General features: G+C 51.7%; 1 protein-coding gene across 2 annotated transcripts; it reads left to right on the top strand.

Moving 5' to 3' along the window:
- The first annotated feature begins 1,170 nt into the window (after positions 1-1,170).
- On the top strand, positions 1,171-22,516 carry LOC144324981 (protein HEG homolog 1-like). Of its 2 annotated transcripts, XM_077916658.1 has the most exons (12): positions 1,171-1,311; positions 2,106-2,225; positions 2,821-2,946; positions 6,939-7,057; positions 8,521-8,579; positions 10,484-10,650; positions 11,987-12,115; positions 12,804-12,846; positions 15,743-15,780; positions 16,045-16,123; positions 18,389-18,548; positions 21,527-22,516. In XM_077916658.1, exons 1-12 carry the CDS (start codon positions 1,239-1,241, stop codon positions 21,680-21,682), a joined length of 1,269 nt encoding a protein of 422 aa, XP_077772784.1. In that variant the 5' UTR covers positions 1,171-1,238; the 3' UTR covers positions 21,683-22,516. The 2 variants fall into 2 exon arrangements, with proteins under 2 accessions (XP_077772784.1, XP_077772785.1); XM_077916659.1 differs by lacking the exon at positions 11,987-12,115.
- Positions 22,517-22,968: the final 452 nt, after the last annotated feature.

Genomic DNA, 22,968 nt, shown 5'->3' with positions numbered 1-22,968 from the left:
CAGAATCCGCACCCAGAACCCGCCTTCCTTTTTTAATTTTTTTTTAATTGATTTTCACATATAAATTATAAAATGTACCACAAAACCTATCACTTATACAATCTTTTTGGACTTCCATCAGCACCTCTGATGATCCACCGTTTTAACCACTTCTTGTGCATTTCTTAACTTTATATTGCCTTTACATCTCTTAACAAACCATCCTTCCCCTTCTCCATTTTTGCAACACTTCCAATAATACTCCCCACAAAACTTCTTGCAACTCTACAAACGTCGTCTGATCTTCACAATTACTTTTCAAATAGTCCGTAAATTTACTCCAGTCTTCCGTGAATTTCTGGTCCCGCCAGTTTCGAATCCTTCCTGTTAGTTTATCCAGTTCTGCATAGTCCATTAACTTCATCCTCCATTCTTCAAGCGCCGGTAATTCTTCTTACTTCCATTTTTGGGACAGTAATATTCTTGCTGCTGTTATTGCATATAAAAAGAGCTTACATTCCTCAGAACCCGCCTTCCTCCGTGGCTCCTTCCTGCCTTGCAGGCGGGCTGGACTAGATGACCAGGTGGGGTCCCTTCCGCCTCTGCAATTCGAGGATGCTCCGGGGCTGAGAGCGCCCGTTCAATCCCCAGATGGGGCAGCCAGGGCCGGATTCACCTATAAACTAAGCAGGCTCTAGCTTAGGGCCCCACTCTCGGGGGGGGGGGGATTAAAGGAAAAAAACCCCTGGGTGTACATTTCCAAAATATAAGATAACAAATAAATTAAAACCTCCATGCAGCAACCGCGTTTTGTGTTGTGTCGCCTCCTCTTGGTTATGTGCAAATGGCTTCAGATACTTATGAGGTCCATATAGCAACTATTCCAACACAAAAAAGCGACAATTTGTTGTTGGAAAAGGGCAGCTGGGTATTTAAAGCCCCCTTATTACCTTCAGGAGCCCCTCAGGGCCTCATCCAACCTCAATCCGGCCCCGGGGGCAGCTGCCTATTCCTGCCTGGCCGGGGTTGGACTAGATGACCCGGTGGGGTCCCTCCCTTTCCCCCTCTGCCATTCCCCGAGCTCCCTTTGGCGACCCTCCGGCCAGGCAGCCCCCTTGAATCTCCTCCCCCGCCGGGGATTGGAGGAGGCGCCCCGGCCGCGTTAATGAGTGCCAGGTGTGGGGTCAGCGCCCTCCTCTTCCTCCCGCCCCCCCCCCAGTGGCCCTGCTTCGCCCCACGGATCCCGGGAGGCCAGGAGGATGTGGGGGGGCGTCTGCTGGGTCGTGGCCGCCTTGCAGGTGGGGCTGGGGGCCGCCTGGGGGCCGCGGGCAGGTAAGTGGCCCGGGGGGGGGGGAGAAGGGGGGCTGCTGCGCTCCGGGAGGGGCCTCATCCTGCAGCCTTTCCCGGGGGGCTTGGGGGGCTGGCTCCGTGGGGCAGCCTGCCTGCTTGCTGGGGGGCAGCAGCTGCAGCCCCTGGAGGGGCCCTATCCTGCCACTCTGGCCTGGACCTGCTCCGCTAGGGGAGAAGGGAAGAGCTGGCTGGTGCCTCTGGGATGGAAAGACAAAAGGGAACTTTAATCTGCATTAATTCCTTGTTTTAGGATTCCTGGTTTGGGATTTGAAATTCTCCAGAGGCTGAAAGTCCCTCCAGTGAGATGGTTCCCCCCTTTTCCCCTTCTTCTTCTTTCTCTCTCTCTCTCTGGATGGGTTCCAGCTTTTGAGCATTACCTCTGAGGAACCGAATGTGGGTTATGCAATCCGGATCTGCGTCAGCTGTTCCCAAGCTTTTTTGGGCCGCCGCCCCCTCAGCTCCACCAACTCGTCCCCTGTGCCCACTGCCCTATAAAAAGCCCTATTCTCAAGAGTGGTTTGCATAACCCACTGAAGGAGGATAATCACACGACTGTAGCATTGGAAGGGGACCCAAGGGCCATCTAGTCCAACCCCCGTGATGCCATGAAATTCAAAATGGTCGCAATTATTCAAAGTCCAGTTAAAGATTAAATCAGCAGAATGGATGATCTCAGTGCTGCCAGCTTGCCAAAGCCTGATAGGGGCATGGCTACATCTTGCCAAGGGTGCCTGGGTGTCGCAGAGCTGCTGCCAACGACATTCCATCTCTTTCAGAACTCAGTACAGCCAACTGGTCAGCAGGATCGAACCCTCCCAGCCCCAGCCCTCCGACCTGGACCACGCCACTCCCCGGGTCAACGGCCAGCAGTGGGGCTGGTGCCCCAGGAGAGCAGGGTAAAGCTGAGCGGCTCTTTGCTTGGGGGTGAGACTTGGGGGTGCAGTTAGAGGAACCCTCCCTAGCCTGGGTGCCGTGCAGTCGTTTCACACTACAACTCCCATCAGCCCCTGCCTCCATGCTGGCTGGGGATGCTGGGAGATGTAGTCCCAAACACAGAATCCCAGAGGCCATCCAATCTCACTTAAAAACTTCCACGGAAGGAGAGCCCACAATCTGCTCCACCGTCAAACAGCTCTTGCCCGTAGGAAGTTATTCCTAAGGTTTAGTCGGAATCTCATTTCTTGCCACTTGAAGCCATGGGTTCGAGTCCTGCTTTCTGGAGCAGCGGAAAGCAAAAATTTTAAGGTGGCTCTCACATCCTCTCTCTGCCTCCTCCAGCAAAGATGCTCCCCCCTTTGTTCTGATCAAACTCAGGTGAGGCGAACCTTTGGCCCTTCCCCTGTTCCCGAACTACAACTCCCATCAGCCCCAGCAAGCACAGCAGCGGGAGTTGTAGTTCAGCAACGCCTGAAAGAGGCTCTCCAGTGTTTCAACTTCCCTTTCCCATGGGGGGGGGGTCTTCCTGTCTTCTGACTCTCTGTGTTCCCCCAGAGCCCCCCGCCTGCAGGGGAGAGGAGGACTGCCCCCCTTGGAGCAGCTGCGAGGAGCAGGCCGGGCGCAACTCCTGCCGCTGTGGGCTGGGCTACCACCTCAGCCCCACCCTGGGCTGTGTGCCAGGTAAGCGGGCAGAGCTTGGGTTCGGGGTTCGAATTGTGTGCATAAGGGTGAGTGGGCTGGCCTTTCTGAGCAGCCTTATCGAGGAAGAGCAGAGCAAGGGCCCTCCTTGATTGATTGATTGATTGATTGATTGATTGATGATTGATTGCCTTTATATCCCACCTTTTTCTCCTAATAATAATAATAATAATAATAATTTATTATTTATACCCCGTCCATTTGCCTGGGTCTCCCCAGCCACTCTGGGCGGCCTCCAACCAAATACCAAAACAATACAGCGTCAGACATTAAAAACTTCCCTAAACAGGGCTGCCTTCAGATGTCTTCTGAAAGTCAGATAGTTGCTTATTTCCTTGACATCTGATAGGAAGGTGTTTCACGGGGCAGGTGCCACCACTGAGAAGGCCCTCTGCCTGGTTGCCTGTAACCTCACTTCTTGCATTGAGGGAACCGCCAGAAGGCCCTCGGATCTGGACCTCAGTGTCCAGGCTGAACAATGGGGGTGGAGACGCTCCTTCAGGTCTACTGGACCGAGGCCATTTAGGGCTTTCAAGGTCAGCACCAACACTTTGAATTGTGCTTGGAAACATACTGGGAGTGAATGTAGGTCTTTCAAGACCGGTGTTATGTGGTCTCGGCCTCCGCTCCCAGTCCCCAGTCTAGCTGCCACATTCTGGATCAGTTGTAGTTTCCAGGTCACCTTCAAAGGTAGCCCCATATAGAGCGCATTGCAGAAGTCCAAGCGGGAGACAACCAGAGCATGCACCACTCTGGCCAGACAGTCCACACTCAGGTAGGATCTCAGCCTGCATACCAGATGGAGCTGGTATAACACTGCCCCCAGCTCCCAGCCCCTCTAGACAGTGCAGAAGGATGTTATGGTCGATGGTATCAAAAGCCACTGAGAGATCCAGCAGAACGAGGAAACAGCTCTAGCCTGCTCCAAAGAGCCCTAGCCTGCTCCAAAGAGCTCAAGGTGACTGCCTCATAATCCCCACAAGAGCCCTGCAAGGTAGGCTAGGCTGAGAGATTGTGACCGGCCCAAGGAGCGAACCCCTTCCTGCTGCTGAAGTCCAGGGGTCAGTTAAAGTCACAGAAAGCCAAGGGGGTCTTTGGGATCATAGAAGCGGAATTAACAGTTGGGAGGGCCCTCCAAGAGTCATCTAGTCCAACCCCTGCAAGGCAGGAATCAGCTAAAGCTGAAGGCTGAATGTGGGCCTTGCTGCTTCCACTCACAGAATTATTGTAGAGTTGGAAAGGCTCCCAAAGGTCATCTAGCCCCCCCCCCGCAAAACATAAGATATTTTACTGTTTTATCACTTGCTGCTTCCCGCCCTGGTCTCCTTTGGGAGGGCGGGTGGAATTAAAAGTAAAAGACAAAGGAATAATGTCCTGTCGGGACTCTGGGACAGACTCTCCTCCCCTGGAGGCTTTTAAGCAGAGGTTGGATGGCTGTCTGTCAGGGATGCTTGAGCTGAGATTCCTGCCTTGCTGGGGGTTGGACTGGATGACCCCTGGGGGTCCCTTGCCATTTGGCCCTTCTAGGATTCTGTGAAAAATCAGGAGCATCAGGGAGGACAACTGAATGACAGGCCTGTGGCTTGAGATGGAGGGGAGAGCGATGGCCTCACCTGTCCTCTAGAGGGCGATGGTGGTCCTCTCCTTTTCTGGATGGGGGAAAGTGAAGTTTGGAGAAAGTGCTTTTCCTCTCTCTTGTGGGGCTGCAGAGGCTCCCCCCTCCTGTTTCCTCTGCCTCCAATGGGCTCCCCCTCCTGGTGTGGAGAGCTGGGCATACCTGGCGTTGGCCCCAATCCACACCTCTCCTGCGGCTTCATGAGAAATAAGTGCTTTGAGGTGCTCCCCCCCCCCCCGCCCTGAAATATACTCGAAGTCGAGAGCGGATTTCATGCTCTTTATTCAGCTCACAGTAGTGAGGAATGAAAGTTTCCTCAAAATATCTGCTTTATATACATTATTTACACAATGGGCCCCACGTGATTGGCTAATTCCGGGATTCTCCTGTAGGCCAATCAGGTTGCGGATTCACTTCCACCTGGAGTTGGGTTGGCTGGCTCCTGTGGACCAATCAGACTGTTGCATTCTGGATCCTATTGTTCTAGGACCAATCAGACTGTTGCATTCTGGATCCTATTGTTCTAGGACCAATCAGACAGTTGCATTCTGGATCCTATTGTTCTAGGACCAATCAGACTGCTGCATTCTGGATCCTATTGTTCTAGGACCAATCAGACTGCTGCATTCTGGATCCTATTGTTCTAGGACCAATCAGACTGTTGCATTCTGGATCCTATTGTTCTAGGACCAATCAGACTGTTGCATTCTGAATCCTATTGTTCTAGGACCAATCAGACTGTTGCATTCTGAATCCTATTGTTCTAGGACCAATCAGACTGCTGCATTCTGAATCCTATTGTTCTAGGACCAATCAGACTGCTGCATTCTGGATCCTATTGTTCTAGAACCAATCAGACTGCTGCATTTTGGATCCTATTCAACTCAGTACATAACACCCCCAAAGCCACATTTGATCTGATTTGAAAATGTCAGCCGTATGAAAACCCCTGTGCCCCCCCTCTCCACCCACGGGGGGGGGGGGAGACAGATGGACGGCGAATGTGTCTAATGATATGGAAATGCGATGGGGAAAGGGACCAAAAATGGGTGTGCAGCCTCATTCTGTGTGTGGACCCTTGTGCTACAGCCTCTCCCCCCCCCCCATAAATATCCCCCACACTGACATCCTCCATTTCAAAGGATGGAGGGGGTTGGACTAGATGACCCCTGGGTCCCTTCCAGCTCTAGGATTCCGTGAGCAGCCTTTCTCCAGCCTGGTTGAAAAGGCAGCATATAAACAAAAAAGGAACGGCAAGACAAACTGTTAAGAGTCTATTGAGCTGGCTAGATTAAGAGAGTTTCAAAAAGCATGGGGGAAATGCAGAGAATACTTCACAAAATAGTGCCCTAAAATATGTACCTGGACTTGTTTCGATCAATGTCTGCAGGAGATTTTGTGGATATTTAAGTTATAATTAGAAAAATCTTAATGATCATTCATAAAGGAAACAGTTTATAAGAAGTAAATAAGGAGGCCAGATACAGGATAAAGGAAGTCTTTTATTGGGTTGTTTGAATTGTTGTATGTTATGCTTATTGTATTTCAGTATTGGGGGGGGTGGAGGGTTTATGTTACGTTGTAAATAAAATTTCTAATAAAAATTCAAAAAATTAAAGAAAAGGCAGCAATAAGGACCGTGCTAATCTTCTCTGGATCGTTCCAATTTTAGTATACGAGCTGCATATACAGAAACAATGTACTGTAATGAACTCACTTGCAGGATTTGATTAAGGCACTTAACAAATAGAAAATATAGATAGGAGGGTAAAACGTTAAGAATATGTCAATAAGGTAGGATTTCAATTTCAATATACAAGGTATAGAAAATTACATGCAGAAGAAATGAATAAGTGATAGAAAGGGAAGTTGGGGAAAGGGGAATAGAAATGTAAAATGCAATTTGTGTTTTTATTTTGCTTTTATTTAGTGTTGATTATTATAAATTTTGTTGGGAAACTTTTAATAAAAATAATTTTGAAAAGAAAAGAAAAGGAGCCTAAGGAGAGCCAGCAGGATCTGGCCGATGGCCCACCTTGGCCAGCATCCTGTTCTCCCAGACGCCCATGACGGGAAACCCCCAAGTGGGATCCGAGTGCGAGAGCACCCCTCTCTCCTCCTGGGGTTTCCATAGACGGGATTCAAAGCGTTTCTGCCTGCGACTGGGGAGGGCAGAGCGGAGCCATCCTGGCCAGGAGCCATCCAGAGCCGCCTCCACAAATTTGTCCGCCCTTCTGCTGAAGCCACCTAGGCCTCCTGTGGCAGGGAGTTCCGCAGTTTAACAATGTGCTCTGGCTTCTCCTCCCCCCCTGCCTTGTTCTGATCCCACTTCTGCCCCCTCCCTCTCTCTCTTGCCAAGTCAAGGCCTTCCCCGGCCGGCTCTCGCTGTGGGATTCGGGAAGCCCCGACTGGTCGCTGTCGGGCATCACCTCAGCCGAGTCTCAGCTGCCGTGGGTCACCCTCCAGGTCCAGAGATCGGTAAGGGACGCCCCCCTCCCCAATTGGCTGAAGGCTCTATGGGTCCCCAATTGCAGCAGCCAGCTCCTTGTGTGTCCCCCCCCCCTCCGGCCTTCGTGGTCAGCGGCTTTTAGGGATTCTCCCCCCACCCTCTGCCCTCCCCACCAAGTCCTGGATTATTCATTTGTTTCATACAATTCATTTTTTTTCCTTTTTAAGCCATTCTGGGGGGCTTTCCCCTTTAGCTCAGAGGAAGAACAGAACAGAATAGAATAGAATTTATTATTTATACCCCACCCATCTGGCTGGGTTTCCCAACAAAGTATTAAAATACAGTAGTCTGTTAAACATTAAAAGCTTCCCTAAACAGGGCTGCCTTAGGATGTCTCCTAAAAATCTGGTAGTTGTTTTTCTCTTTGACATCTGATGGGAGGGAATTCCACAGGGCGGGTGCCACCACCGAGAAGGCCCTCTGCCTGGTTCCCTGTAACCTCACTTCTTGCAGTAAGGAAACCACCAGAAAGCCCTTAGAGCTGGACCTCAGCATCCGGGCAGAACGATGGGGGTGGAGACGCTCCTTCAGGTATACTGGGTCTTTGAGGCCATTTAGGGCTTTCAAGGTCAGCACCAACACTTTGAATTGTGCTCGGAAATGTACTTTCAGGACCAGTGTTATGTGGTCTCGGCGGCCGCTCCCAGTCACCTGTCTAGCTGCCGCATTCTGGATTAGTTGTAGTTTCCGGGTCACCTTCAAAGGTAGCCCCATATAGAGCGCATTGCAGTAGTCCAAGCGGGAGATAACCAGAGCATGCACCACTCTGGCGAGACAGTCCACAGGCAGGGAGGGTCTCATCCTGCGTACCAGATGGAGCTGGGAGACAGCTGCTCTGGACACAAAATTAACCTGTGCCTCCATGGTCAGCTGTGAGTCCAAAATGACTCCCAGGCTGCGCACCTGGTGCTTCAGGGGCACAGTTACCCCATTCAGGACCAGGGAATCCCCCACACCAGCCCGCCCCCTGTCCCCCAGAAACAGCACTTCTGTCTTGTCAGGATTCAACCTCAATCCATTAGCCGCCATCCATCCTCCAACCGCCTCCAGGCACTCACACAGGACCTTCACCGCCTTCACTGGTTCTGATTTGAAAGAGAGGTAGAGCTGGGTATCATCTGCATATTGATGGACACCCAGTCCAAACCCCCTGATGATCTCTCCCAGCGGCTTCATATAGATGTTACAAAGCATGGGGGAGAGGACGGAACCCTGATGCACCCCAGAAGTGAGAGCCCAAGGGTCTGAACACTCATCCCCCCCACCACTTTCTGAACATGGCCCAGGAAGGAAGAGGGGGGAGCCAGTCCATGGCAGTAGGCCCTTCGCTGAGAGCAGTGGTCTGGGACTTGGGGGGGGGGCATGGTGGGAATTCGGAGCTCCATTGTGGCCTGCTTCTCCCCCCCCCACATTTCCAACTTTTTCTCCCCAGTTCCAACACATCCTAGGGCACCTCGATGGCTACCTGGGCTCTTCTGCCAGAGACCTGAAGTAAGTGAGGGGCTGGGAGGGGGGGTTGCATGCCGGGGGGTCAGGGTGCTTGGGGTTGGGTTCCTGCCCCCACCTCTAAAACGAGGTGTCCATGTGCATCCATCTGCCTGCTTGCCACTGTGGGGGGGGGATCACGGCAAGACTGATATCATAGAATGGTGGAGTTGGGGCCCCAAGAGGTCCTCTAGTCTAACCCGCTGCGATGCAGGAATTCACAAGGAAAGCATCCCTGAGAGGGTCATCCAAGGTCTGCCTTAAAACCTCCAAGGAAGGCGAGTCCACCACCTGCACTACCAATTAATCATTTTAGTTTTTTTAATTATATTTCTGCGCCATTTTTCTTTCAGATGAATCCCAAAGCAGCTTACAAACAATAATTAGCAATGACAGGGCGGAGCATCACAGATCCACATGAATCATATAGAATACAGTGGTACCTCGCAAGACGAATGCCTTGCAAGACGGAAAACTCGCAAGACGAAAGGGTTTTTGGTTTTTTGAGCTGCTTCGCAAGACGATTTTCCCTATGGGCTTGCTTCACAAGAGGGAAACGTCTTGCAAGTTTGTTTCCTTTTTCTTAACACCGTTAATACAGTTGCGACTTGACTTCGAGGAGCAACTCATAGCACGCGGTGTGGTAGCCTTTTTTGAGGTTTTTGAAGACTTTGGTGATTTTTGAAGCTTTTCCAAAACTTTTCTGACACCGTGCTTCGCAAGACGAAAAAAATCGCAAGACGACAAAACTCGCAGAACGAATTAATTTCGTCTTCCGAGGCACCACTGTAATCAACAAATCAGCCAGAGAAACAATTGCAATCTATAATTTGCTGCTAACAAAGCAACGACTCAAAAATAAGCTAAACGTCACACAGCCCTGTCATGTGATTAACAAATCAATATAACATTTATACTCTATGAAACAGTATTAATTACATTAATGGAATAGTCGCCAGGAGATAAACTAAACACACTCCCTGCCCCACAGCTCATAATATTCCACTTTTCAGTGCATTAAAATACCCATAGCCAGGTGCCTGTGGCAGAGAGACCCCTGAAGGCTCCTGGGGCTGGAGGGGGGGCAGCACAGGTGAAACCAACCCCCCCATGGCAAACGGAGTCTCTCTCACCCCACATGCACCCCCTTGACCGCTGGGATCTGCTCCAGGTGCCACATCCTGCATTACATGTGGCAGCGCCTGCCCTGGGGAACTCCCTGCCTCTTGACCTCAACCAGTCGCCTTCCCCGTTCTCTTTCCGGCGCCTGCTATAAACATCCTTCTATTGACAGGCCACTCGGGTGCCCAGAACATTGAGGTGGCTTTAATCTGTTTTAGTATTCTAATTTTCGTATGTTTTAAAGTGTGGCTGCAATTTTTTCGTTTTGAGTTTTGCTCCCCCCCCCTCTCCAGTCAAGCAGTGTATAAATTTTATGAAATAAGTAAAGAAATAAATAAGTTAAATTTTTTTGGGGGAAAAATTATTAGGCATATCAACATAACATTTTATCCAAAATACATTCCCCCTCCCCCCTCCCCAAAAAGAAAAAAACCAAGAGACTCAGTTCCTCTCTCTGGTTTCTCAGCGCATGTTATTCTCTGCATCTTATAAAATTGTAAAAATCCTTAATTGCTCTATCAATATATTAGTAAAGAAATAATAAAGACCAGGGGAGCTGGCAGTCCCGGATCATGCCTCCCTCTGCTTCCCCCGTATCCACAAAGCACATTTTCTGGGCGCCCACAGAGCTTTGTAAACCCAGCGACAGCCCTGTAAGGCGGGCTGGTTTGGAGGGCGGCTGCTCACCCCAGTGAAGGCAGGTGATGGAGGGAGAAGGAAGGGAGTGAGGGGGCTGGGGCAGGCGGAACCCAACCCCCCCTGATCCCACCTCACCTGTCGCTCCCCAGGTGGCCCAGCTCCGAAGTGACCCTGTTCCACCATTTCTCCGCACGGGCGCCAGTCACCAGCCGGCAGGTGGCGGAGGCCGTGGCCACGTTCCGGGCACAGTGCCACGAAAGCAGCCACATGGGGCCCCCCGCATGTGCTCTCCTGCGCAAGGCGGGCCCCTACCAGAGTGAGTGGAAGGGAGCTGGGGGGGGGGGTGTCCCGGGAAAAGGTCCGGGTCTGTCAGGGCAAGGGAGGCGGGGGGGGGGGGGGAGGCTGGCAGGCCTGGCGCTTGCGAAGGCAGGAGGGGTTTCCCCAGCCACTCTGGGCGGCTTCGAACAGAACACTAAAAGCAGAATAAAACTTCAAACATTAAAAAGCTTCCCTAAAGAGGGCTGCCTTCAGATGTCTTCTAAAAGTCTGGTAGTTGCTCTTCTCTTGGACATCTGGTGGGAGGGCGTTCCACAGGGCAGGTGCCACCACCGAGAAGGCCCTCTGCCTGGTTCCCTGTAGCTTCACTTCTTGCAAGACCCTCGATGGTGGACCTCAGTGTCCGGGCAGAATGATGGGGGTGGAGACGCTCCTTCAGGTCTACTGGACCGAGGCCGTTTAGGGTTTTCAAGGTCAGCACCAACACTGTGTAGGTCTTTCAGGACCGATGTTATGTGGTGTCTGCAGCCACTCAGTTCCCAGTCTAGCTGCCGCAGACTGTTGGGGGGGGGTCCTCCCTGCGACTGGGCTGCCCTCCTTTAGAAAAGGACATTGCAGAGTTGGAAAAGGATTGCAGAAGAGCCTGACTTGGGTGGCGCTGTGGGTAAAAGCCTCAGCACCTAGGGCTTGCCGATCGAAAGGTCGGCGGTTCGAATCCCCGCGGCGGGGTGAGCTCCCATTGCTCGGTCCCAGCGCCTGCCAACCTAGCAGTTCGAAAGCACTCCCGGGTGCAAGTAGATAAATAGGGACCGCTTACTGGCGGGAAGGTAAACGGTGTTTCCGTGTGCGGCTCTGGCTTGCCAGAGCAGCGATGTCACGCTGGCCACGTAACCCGGAAGTGTCTCCGGACAGCGCTGGCTCCCGGCCTCTTGAGTGAGATGGGCGCACAACCCTAGAGTCTGTCAAGACTGGCCCGTATGGGCAGGGGTACCTTTACCTTTACCTTTACTTTGGGGGAAAGGGTAGTAAGAAACACGCCATGATCAGAGTTATAACCCGTAAAATTCAGAGAAATAATTCGTAACACGGAGAAAGCCAAGAGGGAGAAGCTTTTCTCCCTCCTAGTGCTAAAAGTCTGGGGCATCCTATGAGTCAAAGGAAAGCGGAGTTGAACTGTGGGACTCCCTGCCTCATGAGACGGGGATGGCCACCAACGGGGATGGGTACAAAAGAGGATAAGGGAAATTCAAGGAGGAGTTGGAGGGGAGAGCTGCTCTTGGGCTGGGATCCTGCCTGGTCTCGCTGGGCCCCTTGGGGCCGGATCCTGCAGCCCCCGCTCAGCCCCGGCTGCCCTGCCTCTCTCTCTCCCTCCGCAGGCCTGAGCCTCTGTCTCTTTGACGTCTGCGACTCCCTCTCCACCAGCTGCTCCTTCCAAGACGGCCTCGTCCGATGCACCTGCCAGCCTGGCCACTTCCAGGCGCACCCAGCCGACCGCACCTGCGCAGGTGTGGCTCCCCGGGGGGGGGGGGAGGGAGAGAGCCGGCCCTCCAAGGGGTTTCCAGGCTCCCAGCCAGATGGGAGGGGCAGGGACCCAGCACCCCCCACCCCGAAACCCTGGGTGATGCATGGCTTGAGGGAGGCAGAGGAGACCCCCAGACAGAGGTGGGGTGGGAGGGGGTCCTCCCTTAAGGATGTGTGAACTGGCCCCTTGGTCATCACTGCCTGGATGGGTGGGAAGGGGGGTCGTGGGGCAGAGCCCCACTTGGGGAGCACGCCAATTCCCCTTGTCTGGGATTCTTCAGCTGAGACCTCTGCATTGCAGGGGGTTGGGCTGGATGACCCCTGGGGTCCCTCCCAACTCTTCCCAGCTAATTCTCCCCATGCCTCCTCACTGGCCTAAGTAGGACCAATTCAGGCAGCTAGCCCTGAGGGTTATCTAATGCTTATTTCCCCTAAATTGATTTTTTATTTTTTATTGTTATTCATGTTTTTATACTGTATTTTATGCTCCTTTTATAATTAAGTGTTTTAAATTTGTTGCTAGCCACCCTGAGCCCAGTTTTTGAACCGGGAAGGGCGGGGTATAAATTATTATTATTATTATTATTATTATTATTATTATTATTATTATTATTATTATTCCCTCCTGTGATTCACGCTTGTTCTGTCTCTTCTCCCTCCTGTGCCCCAAAGAATGCAGCAGTGGATTTTGGCTGCAGAACGGCACCTGCACCAGGTGAGTTTCCCTGGGGGGGGTGTGTCCCTGTGGCGACTTGCCAGGGGCGGGGGCACCTCCTTCCACCTCCCTCTGAAAGGGAGCCCCCCAGCAGGGCCTGAGCACAGCGGCCCCCTCCCCAGACCCCCCCCCCACTTATTGTGGCTGTTACTTCCCCCCACCCCATAAAAAAACAAGCCAGCAGCAAGCAGTGGCATAGCAGGGTCAGCTGGGACCCGGTGCGGAAAATTTATTGTCACCCCCACCCCAATTGAAATGATTAAAAGAAGGGAAAATAAGAGACTTGGGCAGGTGTCCCATTTTGCAGGAGGCGTGAGAGGCAGGCCTTGTCCCTCTTGGCCCCCCCGGGGGGGGAGTTGTCCCTGCCTGCCTGCAGGACACAAACTCCCCCCTCCTGTCCCAGGACAATGTCTGGGCCCCATCCAGACTCTTCCCTCAAGGGGTGCATTGTGAAGGAGGTCTGGGGGTGCCCTGGCTCCGTCCCAAGAGGTCTCTGGCCATGTGCAGAATTCCTCTGGGGTTCCGGCCCAGAAAAGTCCCTGCAGGCTGCAAAAGGCTCCCTTTGAGACGACCTTGGAGGTTTCTTGCAACATTTTATTGCCGCTCTCTATCTCCTCTGCTGAGGTGGCTCCTGGCTGGACCTGCCCTGGGGGGCAAACTCCATCTCCCTGCCTTCTGCTCCTCCTGGCTTTTTCTTTGGGGGGGGGGGTGGCTACCAGGAAGTGCCTTTTGCAGCTGCTTCCATTTCTGACCTCCTCTCTTCTTCTTCCTCCCTCCCTGAGCTGCCCCCTCCAGGAGCAGGTGGGCTCCAGGGTCTTCTCCCACCTCACCCTTCCCCTGAGCCAGCGGCTGAAGGGGACCTGGAGGCCGTAGGATCAGACCCAAGGGGCCCCACCTGCTCCAGCCGCCTCTTCTCGTCCCTTTTTTTAAAATACATTTTTATCGGGGTTTTTAACATATCAATTCCAACAATCATATAACATAACTTCTTATCTTATACAATATTTTAGACTTCCATCAACACCTCTGATGATTTTTCGTTCTTTATCACTTATTCTGCATTTCTTGATTTCTCTAGTACTCCTAATTATCATTAACTAATAACTCTCCTCATCGTCTTTCTTGCAATATTTCAAATAGTCCTCCTTACAAAACTTCTTGCAGTCTCTAGCCTCCTCTTCTCACGGGGGCCACCCAGATGCCCCCAAGGAAAACCCACAAGCTCATGGCTACCCATCACCCTCTCACAGAATCGCAGCATTGTCCAGGTGGGAGGGACCCCCAAAGGCCATCTAGTCCAACCCCCTGCAATGCAGGAATCTCAACTAGATCACGCATGACAGGCGGCCATCCAACCTCTGCTTCTCCTCCTCCTTCATGAATTTGTCTCATCCTCCTTTCAAGCCATCCAGGTTGGTGGCTATTACTTTCTCCTGTGGCAGGGAGTTCCACAGGTTAACTGTATTGCATGAAGGACTTTATTTTATCCATTTGAACCCCAGGTTCCCCTGTTATGAGAGAGACTCCTCTCTCTGCCTTCTCCATGCCATTCCTCATTTTGTAAACTTCTTTATTTTTATTAAAATGCTTTTTATTGAGTTTTCTTTAACACAAACAAAACAAAATAAATGCACTGAAGTTCTACAGTCCTATGTACACTTATTTTCCCAACGCTCCGTCGAGCACAGACTTCCCTCCCTCCCTTCAACAAGTTTTCATAGTAATCTTTCATTTTCGCAGGTTCTCCATAACATCCTATTCACGTCATAAGATTTATTTTAATCCTACTACAGTTTTTAAACTTCTACAATGATTACATATATACTCCACAAATTTACTCCTCTCACTTCTGTACGTAGTTTCCTCTTGGTTACGGATCCTGCAGATCAGTTTTGCTAATTCCACATATTCAGCCATTTTTGTCTGCCAATTCACTAATGTTGGTATTTCCTGAGTTTTCCATTTTGGGGCTACTAAGACTCTGGCGGCAGTCATAGCACACATGAATAATCTCTGGTCTGCTTTTCTTATTTCATCTCCTATCAACCCCAGCAAAAAAAAGTTTCCAGTTTGGGGGGGGAATGTATATTTGAACAATTTTTTTCAATTCGTCGTAAATCTGGGCTGCATCAATAGGAGTATAGCATCTAGATCAAGGGAAGTAATAGTGCCACTGTATTCTGCTCTGGTCAGACCTCACCTGGAGTACTGTGTCCAGTTCTGGGCACCACAGTTCAAGAAGGACACTGACAAACTGGAACGTGTCCAGAGGAGGGCAACCAAAATGGTCAAAGGCCTGGAAACGATGCCTTATGAGGAACGGCTAAGGGAGCTGGGCATGTTTAGCCTGGAGAAGAGGAGGTTAAGGGGTGATATGATAGCCATGTTCAAATATATCAAAGGATGTCACATAGAGGAGGAAGAAAGGTTGTTTTCTGCTGCTCCAGAGAAGCGGACACGGAGCAATGGATCCAAACTACAAGAAAGAAGATTCCACCTAAACATTAGGAAGAACTTCCTGACAGTAAGAGCTGTTCGACAGTGGAATTTGCTGCCAAGGAGTGTGGTGGAGTCTCCTTCTTTGGAGGTCTTTAAGCAGAGGCTTGACAACCATATGTCAGGAGTGCTCTGATGGTGTTTCCTGCTTGGCAGGGGGTTGGACTCGATGGCCCTTGTGGTCTCTTCCAACTCTATGATTCTATGATTCTATATCCCAATTTTTTTTTTTAATTTTCTCACATGTCCACCCCATGTGAAAAAAAATCTCCATCCTTCGCTTTACATTTCCAACATATAAACTTGTTGCCCTGCGGGGGGGGGGGGGGGGGGTCCCCTTCCAACTCCCCCATTCTATGACCCTACCTGCCTTAACCTTCCATCCCCTTTTCTCTCCCAGGTGTCCATTTGGGTTCGGTGGTGCCGGCTGCCAGGAGCGTAAGTGCCCTCCCTGCCACCTGCCCTCATGGGGCAAGTTGGTGCCCATTTCCCCCCTCCTTAATCCCCCCCTGGGCAAAGGGGCATGAGGGGTGCCCCTGCAGTGCCTGGATCAGGCCAGAGGGACCCCCTTTGGCCAGCGTCCTGTCCTCCCCATGGCCAACCAGTGGCTCCTCTCTGGGGAGTGTAAGAGCCCTTCGGGGGGGGGGGGCTTGGGCTCACCTGGTTCCCCTTTGGGGCTGACTCCTCTCTGCCCCCCCCCAGCCTTCCTGCTGGCCTTGGTGGTCGTCTCTGGCCTCGCTGGTCTCCTCCTGCTGTTGCTCATCGCTGGGTCTCTTTCCAGGTAAGGGTGTGTGTGCGCGTCTCCCCAGGAAAAATCCCGCTCTCTGGCTACAGACCAGTTTGCCTCTTGCTCTCCCTGGAAGCCGCAGGAGGGGAGACAGCTGGTTCTGAGTGCGAATCCTGGTAGAGGGTTTCCCCTAATGGGCATCTGGTTGGCCCTTGTGAGAAGAGGAGGCTGGACCTGATGGGCCTGATCCTGAAGCCAGGCTTGTCTTATGCTCTTTTTTTAAAAAATAAATTTTTATTACTTTTACATGAAGGTTATGCACCATAACCTTTCACACATTAAAAAGGGGTTCTTTCGAACCTTGAAACCTCCTTCCTTCCCTCCCTGGGTTCCAATTCTAAATTTTATTCCTGCATCTTTTGCTGAGTGCAATCTGTCTGTTATATAATCATAGTATCCAAAATCCATGTTACGTTACAAGTGTCACTGTATTCCTGCCAATGGTTTCAGCTGTTTACAGTGATCTCTCAAATATGTTAGAAAGTTATTCCAGTCTTTTAAGAATACTTGTTCTTCCTGGTTTCTGATCTCTCCCTTCAGTCTTGCCATTCCTGCATATTCCATCTTCTCTGCTCGGTCTTTCTCCTTCTTTCCATCTCTGTGCTAAGAGCATCCTTGCTGCTGACATTGCATACATAAGCAGTCTTTTATTTTCTTTTGGTAGTTCCGCACCTATAATGCCTAACAAAAAAGCCTCTGGTTTGGGGACAAAAATCATCTTAAACATTTTTCCCCAACTCATTATATATCATTTTCCAGAAAGCTTTTACCACCCCATCGTCTGGTGCTCTTAACTCTCCTCGTCGCTCCGATTCCTTCATTTCATGTTCTTTCTCCTCGTGCAGAAGAACACAACCGGCCTCCTTGCCTTGGGGAGGGTGGGGGCTTTTGGGGGGACATTGCTGGCCCCTACCCTTGGCCCATGAGGGGAGACTAAACACAGCATCAGGGTGCCCGCCTGGAAACCAGTGTCCCCCCCCCCCCCCCCGTGGAAAGATGTGTGGATCCAGAATTGGCCTCCACAGTCACTTACGAACTCATTCTTCAAACCATGTTGATAGATAGATAATTTATTATGGTCATATTAAAGGTAAAGGTACCCCTGCCCGTACGGGCCAGTCTTGACAGACTCTAGGGTTGTGCACTCATCTCACTCTATAGGCTGGGAGCCAGTGCTGTCCGCAGACACTTCCGGGTCACGTGGCCAGCGTGACAAGCTGCATCTGGCGAGCCAGCGCAGCACACGGAAACGCTGTTTACCTTCCCGCTAGTAAGCGGTCCCTATTTATCTACTTGCACCCAAAGGTGCTTTCGAACTGCTAGGTTGGCAGGCGCTGGGACCGAGCAGCTGAGCGCACCCCGCCGCAGGGATTCGAACCACCGACCTTTCGATTGGCAAGCCCTAGGCGCTGAGGCTTTTACCCACAGCGCCACCTGCGTCCCTATGGTCATATTACTGCTGATAAAACACCCTTGGGGGTACAATCCCAGAAGGAAAACAAACATTTAAAACGATGTACAACAATAAATTTACAATTTATAAATGCAATAAGCGTATAGACACGTAAAACTTTAAGATAAGCTACCGCAGATAGATGACCCAGAGTCACCCATGGAACCGAGTTTGGGGATTTTCTTAACGAACTCGTTTGGGTCGGGGGATGGTCTGTGCCTACAGATCTGTACACAGAATCTGGTGACCATCCGGGTCGTCTTCTGATCTTTGCCTAACAGGAAAAGGTCAATTTTTTGCTTTTCCGGGAGGTCAGTGAGCCTCAGCAGCAGGGGCTCAATGGCCTCACTCCGTGCCTCTTCATAAAAGGGGCATCTAAAGAACAAGTGCTCTGGGCTTCCCATCTCCCCCAATGAACAGGCGCAAAGTCTCTGAGCATATGGGACTTTTTAAAAGGCTCCATCCAGGACCGGCGAGGGCAGAACTTCTGGCGAGTGTAAAAGCCCTTCTTGCATTTTTGGATACGAGAAAGAAGAGATATGCTGCCGGTGTGGCTATATCTCTCTCGATTTCTCCAATTTTGTAGAACCATCTTCCTCGGCTACGAGGGATCGCCAAAGAAAGAAGAAGAAGCAAAGTGTCTCTCTTTTGGGGGGATGGAAAGAAAGACCCCCTTCTTGCCTAGCAAGCAATTGGGGGAGGCTGAGCTGGCCAGGAGCCTTACTCTGGAGGACATGGGGCTCCTCTTCCTCTTCCTCCTCCTTGGACCTCTCCTCCCTCCCTCTCTCTTTCTCCCCTCCCCACAGAAGCACCCGGCCCCCCAAGGAGGACCTCAAGGAGACCCCTGACGCCCCGCAGCTTCCCCTGCACGCCTCCTCCACCTTGAGCCTGCCCCGCGTGAGGCCTCCGTGGAGCCTGGAGGAGGCCGAGATGAGGAGAGGGGACCGCCTGTCCCTCTGGGGCCCGGTGAGCATTGGCTGGGGGGGTCAGGGGGGTCTGTCTTCTGTAACTCAGCCAAGGGGCACCTGGCGGTCTTCCCTGCCTTGGTTTTCACAAGAAGGGCAAAGAAGGGGGCAAGGCAGGAACACTCCCCTCCCCACATGCCCACCCCTGTGCCTGAGAGGGGCAGGGTGCCCACTGCTAAGGGGGGGGGGGGTGAGCACTGGAGAAGCTGGTCAAGCAAGGATGGGGCCGCCAGGAGCCAGTCCAAGACCCCCTCCCTTCATTTTGAAGGGAGCACAATTCAAAGTGTTGGTGCTGACCTTGAAAGCCCTCAAGGGCCTAGTAGACCTGAAGGAGCGTCTCCATCCCGGACACCGGGGTCCATCTCCCAAAGGCCTTCTGGCGGTTCCCTCCCTGCAAAAAGTGAGGTTACAGGAAATCAGGCTGAGGGCCTTCTCGGTGGTGGCACCCACCCTGTGGAACACCCCCCCCATCAGATGTCAAGGAAATAAACTACCAAACTTTTAGAAGACATCTGAAGGGAGGCTTTTAATGTTTGATGTTTTATTCTGTTCTTAATGTTCTGTAGGGAGCCACCCAGAGTGACTGGGAAACCCAGCCAGATGGATGGGGTAATAATAATAATAATAATAATAATAATAATAATACTTATACCCCACCCATCTGTCTGGGTTTCCCCAGCCACTCTGGGCGGCTTCCAACAGGGGATTAAAGGTAAAGGGACCCCTGACCGACTCTGGGGTTGCGGCACTCATCTCGCTTTATTGGCCGAGGGAACCAGCGTACAGCTTCCAGGTCATGTGGCCAGCATGACTAAGCCGCTTTGAGGTGCTTTCGAACTGCTAGGTGGGCAGGAGCAGGGACCGAGCAACGGGAGCTCACTCTGTCGTGGGGATTCGAACCGCCGACCTTCTGATTGGCAAGTCCTAGGCTCTGTGGTTTAACCCACAGTGCCACCCACATCAGTCATTAAAAAACTTCCCTCACAGAGGGAAGCATTCACCACCCTGCAGAGCCCATCGCCCAGCCCTTCCCAGCTTGCTTTTATTAGCCAGGATGGGCAAGGATCCAGGAGACAGGTGGTTGGCTTCACTCGTCCAAGCAGCCTGTCCACATCCTCGGAGGTAACAGGTTGGAATCGATCCCATGCAATTTGACTAGACAGGACTCTAGCACTCTCCTGCCCTGGCCCCACTCCCACAGTGGACAAATAAAATAAATTATTATTATTATTATTTGAACACATGGGATGGTCCAGGCTAAGGATGGGGACCCTCTGGTCCTCTGATGGCTGGACCCCAATTTCCACCACCATCATCCCTGGGACGAATGGGGTGTTCGGAGTGGGGTCATGCCTCTGATGGGGGGCACACTGTGCTGCTTCTGGGGCAGTTTGCCCACCTCCCTCCTGCACTCTGTGGACACCTGTGGCTCCCGGAAGCTGCCAGCAGGTGACACTCCCAGAATGGCTGAACCAGGTGAGGGCAGCTAATGGGTCTCAGACCCAAAGGCAGTTTGGGACTTTGCCTGCGTGTGAAGACAGGCTCCAGCGGATGGGGCCCATGAGGCCAAGAGGTGGCCCAAGGCTCAAGAAGGTGGTTTCTGCAAGTGGGGGGCAGGTGGGGCTCATCAATCTGGGAAGGGAGCCCATCTAGGAGAAGGAACACTCTGACCCTAAACCTCCACTGTCTTGTGGGACATCTTCAGGAGAAGAAAAGGCTCAGGGGTGAACCCTCCACAAAGGCAGAGTGAAGTCCCAAAGGCGGTTGGATGGCGCCTTGTAGTAGTAGTAGTAGTAGTAGTAGTAGTAGTAGTAGTAATAATAATAATAATAATAATAATAATAATAATAATAATATAATAATAATAATAATAATAATAATAATAATAATAATAATAATAATAATAATAATAATAAAAAATTTATACCCCGCCCATCTGGCTGAGTTTCCCCAGCCACTCTGGGTGGTTCCCAATCAAGTGTTGAAAAATAATACAGCATCAAATATTAAAAACTTCCCTAAACAGGGCTGCCTTCAAATGTCTTTTAAAGATAAGCTAGCTGCTGATTTCCTTCACATCCGAAGGGAGGGCGTTCCACAGGGCGGGTGCCACTACCAAGAAGGCCCTCTGCCTGCTTCCCTGTAACCTCACTTCTTGCAGGGAGGGAACCGCCAGAAGGCCCTTGGTGCTGGACCTCTGCATCCGAGCAGAACTATGGGGGTGGAGACGCTCCTTCAGGTCTACAGGGCCTTTGAGGCCGTTTAGGGCTTTCAAGGTCAGCACCAACACTTTGAATTGTGCTTGGAAACATACTGGGAGCCAATGTAGGTCTTTCAGGACCAGTGTTATGTGGTCCCAGCAGCCATTCCCAGTCACCAGTCTAGCTGCTGTATTCTGGATTAATTGCAGTATCTGGGTCACCTTCAAAGGTAGCCCCATATAGAGCGCATTGCAGTAGTCCAAGCAGGAGATAACCAGAGCATGCACCACTCTGGCAAGACAGTCTTCCAGCAACTCCTGCAGCCCAGCTGGTGCCAAACGCCTTGCTCTGCTTTCCTTGGGACCCCGTCATCCTGGCAAGAGGGGGGCCTTGCAATCTGGGCAGGCCAGCACCCCCAGGACCCCTGCCCAGGCTTGCAGTTCACTCTGGGGCTGCTAATGCCGCTCTTCCACCCCCAGAGGCACACTCCATTGTCCCTCGAGACAGAGGGATGCCGCCCACACTCCATTGTCCCTCGAGACAGAGGGATGCCCCTCGAGACAGAGGGATGCCGCCTGTGGGCCATGTTGCAGGTTGCCGTCAAAGGAAGTCAAGTTCCCCTGGAGGGTCCAAAATGTGTCCCCCCTCTGCCCCCCAAATCCTTAGTTTAGTCCAAAGGTCAGCCTGTCCCTGTGGCTGCGCAGGTGGGATCCTGGACAGGAGATGTGGGGCGCTGCCTGTCCCGCCCCCTGAGCCCCATTCCTCTTGTGCCTTGCAGGACGTGGGGCAGCGCCCGGCAAATGCCCCCCGGCTGAAGACGTTCCTGGGGTCCTTGAGCTCCCAGCCCTCCCCCCCACAGCCGCTGGGCGGCTGCCACAACCTCGTCTTTGTCAGCGACGCCGCCGAGGAGAAGGACCGGAGGAGCTATTTCTGAAGGAGGAGCTGGGGTCCCCTCTCTGCCCCCATCAACCTGCTCCTGGGTCTCCCCGGACAAGGGGGCGCCCGCATCGGGTGCCAGGGCGGCATTCAGGCTTTCTGCTGCCAAGGATTTCTTCCCCACGAGGGTTTGGCTGCCACAAGACCCACAAAGTGGCCGAGGGGCCTGAGTTGAGGGTTCGAGGCTTCAGTCTGGATGAACGTCAGGGCTTTGAGTTATGGGGCAGCTGCGTTTTCCTTGCCCTGGACAGTTTGTTCTAGGGTGGGGTGGTTTTAAAAAACAAGAACCCGAGAAATGGCCTTGGAAGCCGAGGCTGAGAAATGGCCGTGGGGCAGGGGCCGCTTTGCCCTTCCTGCTTGTCCTCTCAGGTTCACCCCAAACCTGCTTTCCTCATCTCTGTGGGGCAAACCGTAAAAGAGGGAAAGTGGGTTTTGAAGTGGGGGGTTGGGGGGGGGCAAATGGCAGGAGGAAAAGGCCAGACACAGAGATTCCTCTTCCACTTCCAGTTGCAGGTTTTGAGGCTGATCTTCCCTTTCCAAAAAGCCCCAAATAGCTGTCTCAAGAAATACGCAACTTCCTGCTCCTTATAACTCGGTCGTCAGGTTGCCCAGGAGCTATTAGCCTTGCAGGACACCCCCAAAATGCAGGGGGGAGACTTCCGTGGCTGTTTTTTGGCCCTGGGAAAACAGGGGTCTAAAGAATTGCTGGAATTTTTTAACTGAAATCCTCTTTGCTGTTTATTCTTAGATAACCACCTGTGTTTTAAACAACCCTTTTCTGTAAAATGGGTACACTTAAATAAACATCTTCTTTGCCAGTGTGCAAAAACAACTCCCTTCCTTCTCTTGTAAATGGCTTTTGACCTGGAGATACTGAAAGATTTTTGGACTGCATTACAGTATGTGAGACGCAGCCTTGTTTTCCTGGCCAAATCCAGGCCTCCAGCTGCTTCATGTTCCAGGGGTTATTGTCACTAGATTTTGCAGATCGTTGACACGGCAATTAACCTGGAAGTGTGGCAATTGCCTTTGGAACATCCAGCCCTTCTTTGTTCAGTGCAGGGTTAGAACATTGCTTTTTTAAAAAGGTACAGAGATAAAGTTTATTACTTTGCAATCATGCATTAAATCAGTTTATATGTGATTGGCTAGAAAGAAATATGTAACATTGTGTAGAGTCTTTGTATTCACCTCATTTATCCTGCCCATCTAGGAAAGGTTCTCCTTGAACCTTCCTTCAATTCCTGGTGTGTGTGTGTGTGTGTGTGTGTGTGTGTGTGTGTG

The sequence above is a fragment of the Podarcis muralis genome, chromosome 12 (assembly GCF_964188315.1).
Source record: "Podarcis muralis chromosome 12, rPodMur119.hap1.1, whole genome shotgun sequence".
Lineage (NCBI taxonomy): Eukaryota > Metazoa > Chordata > Lepidosauria > Squamata > Lacertidae > Podarcis > Podarcis muralis.
The sequence above is the reverse complement of the archived record's forward strand: the minus strand, read 5'-3'. Positions and strand labels throughout refer to the sequence as shown.

What these genes read in the sequence shown, in the direction of transcription:
- LOC144324981 (XM_077916658.1), top strand. Translation starts at nt 1,239, where the DNA reads ATGTGGGGGGGCGTCTGCTGGGTCGTGGCCGCCTTGCAGGTGGGGCTG. An exon ending in CCCTCCAGGTCCAGAGATCG is followed by an intron (nt 7,058 to 8,520) that starts GTAAGGGACGCC and finishes TTTTCTCCCCAG; the next exon opens with TTCCAACACATCCTAGGGCA. An exon ending in GCCTGTCCCTCTGGGGCCCG is followed by an intron (nt 18,549 to 21,526) that starts GTGAGCATTGGC and finishes TGTGCCTTGCAG; the next exon opens with GACGTGGGGCAGCGCCCGGC.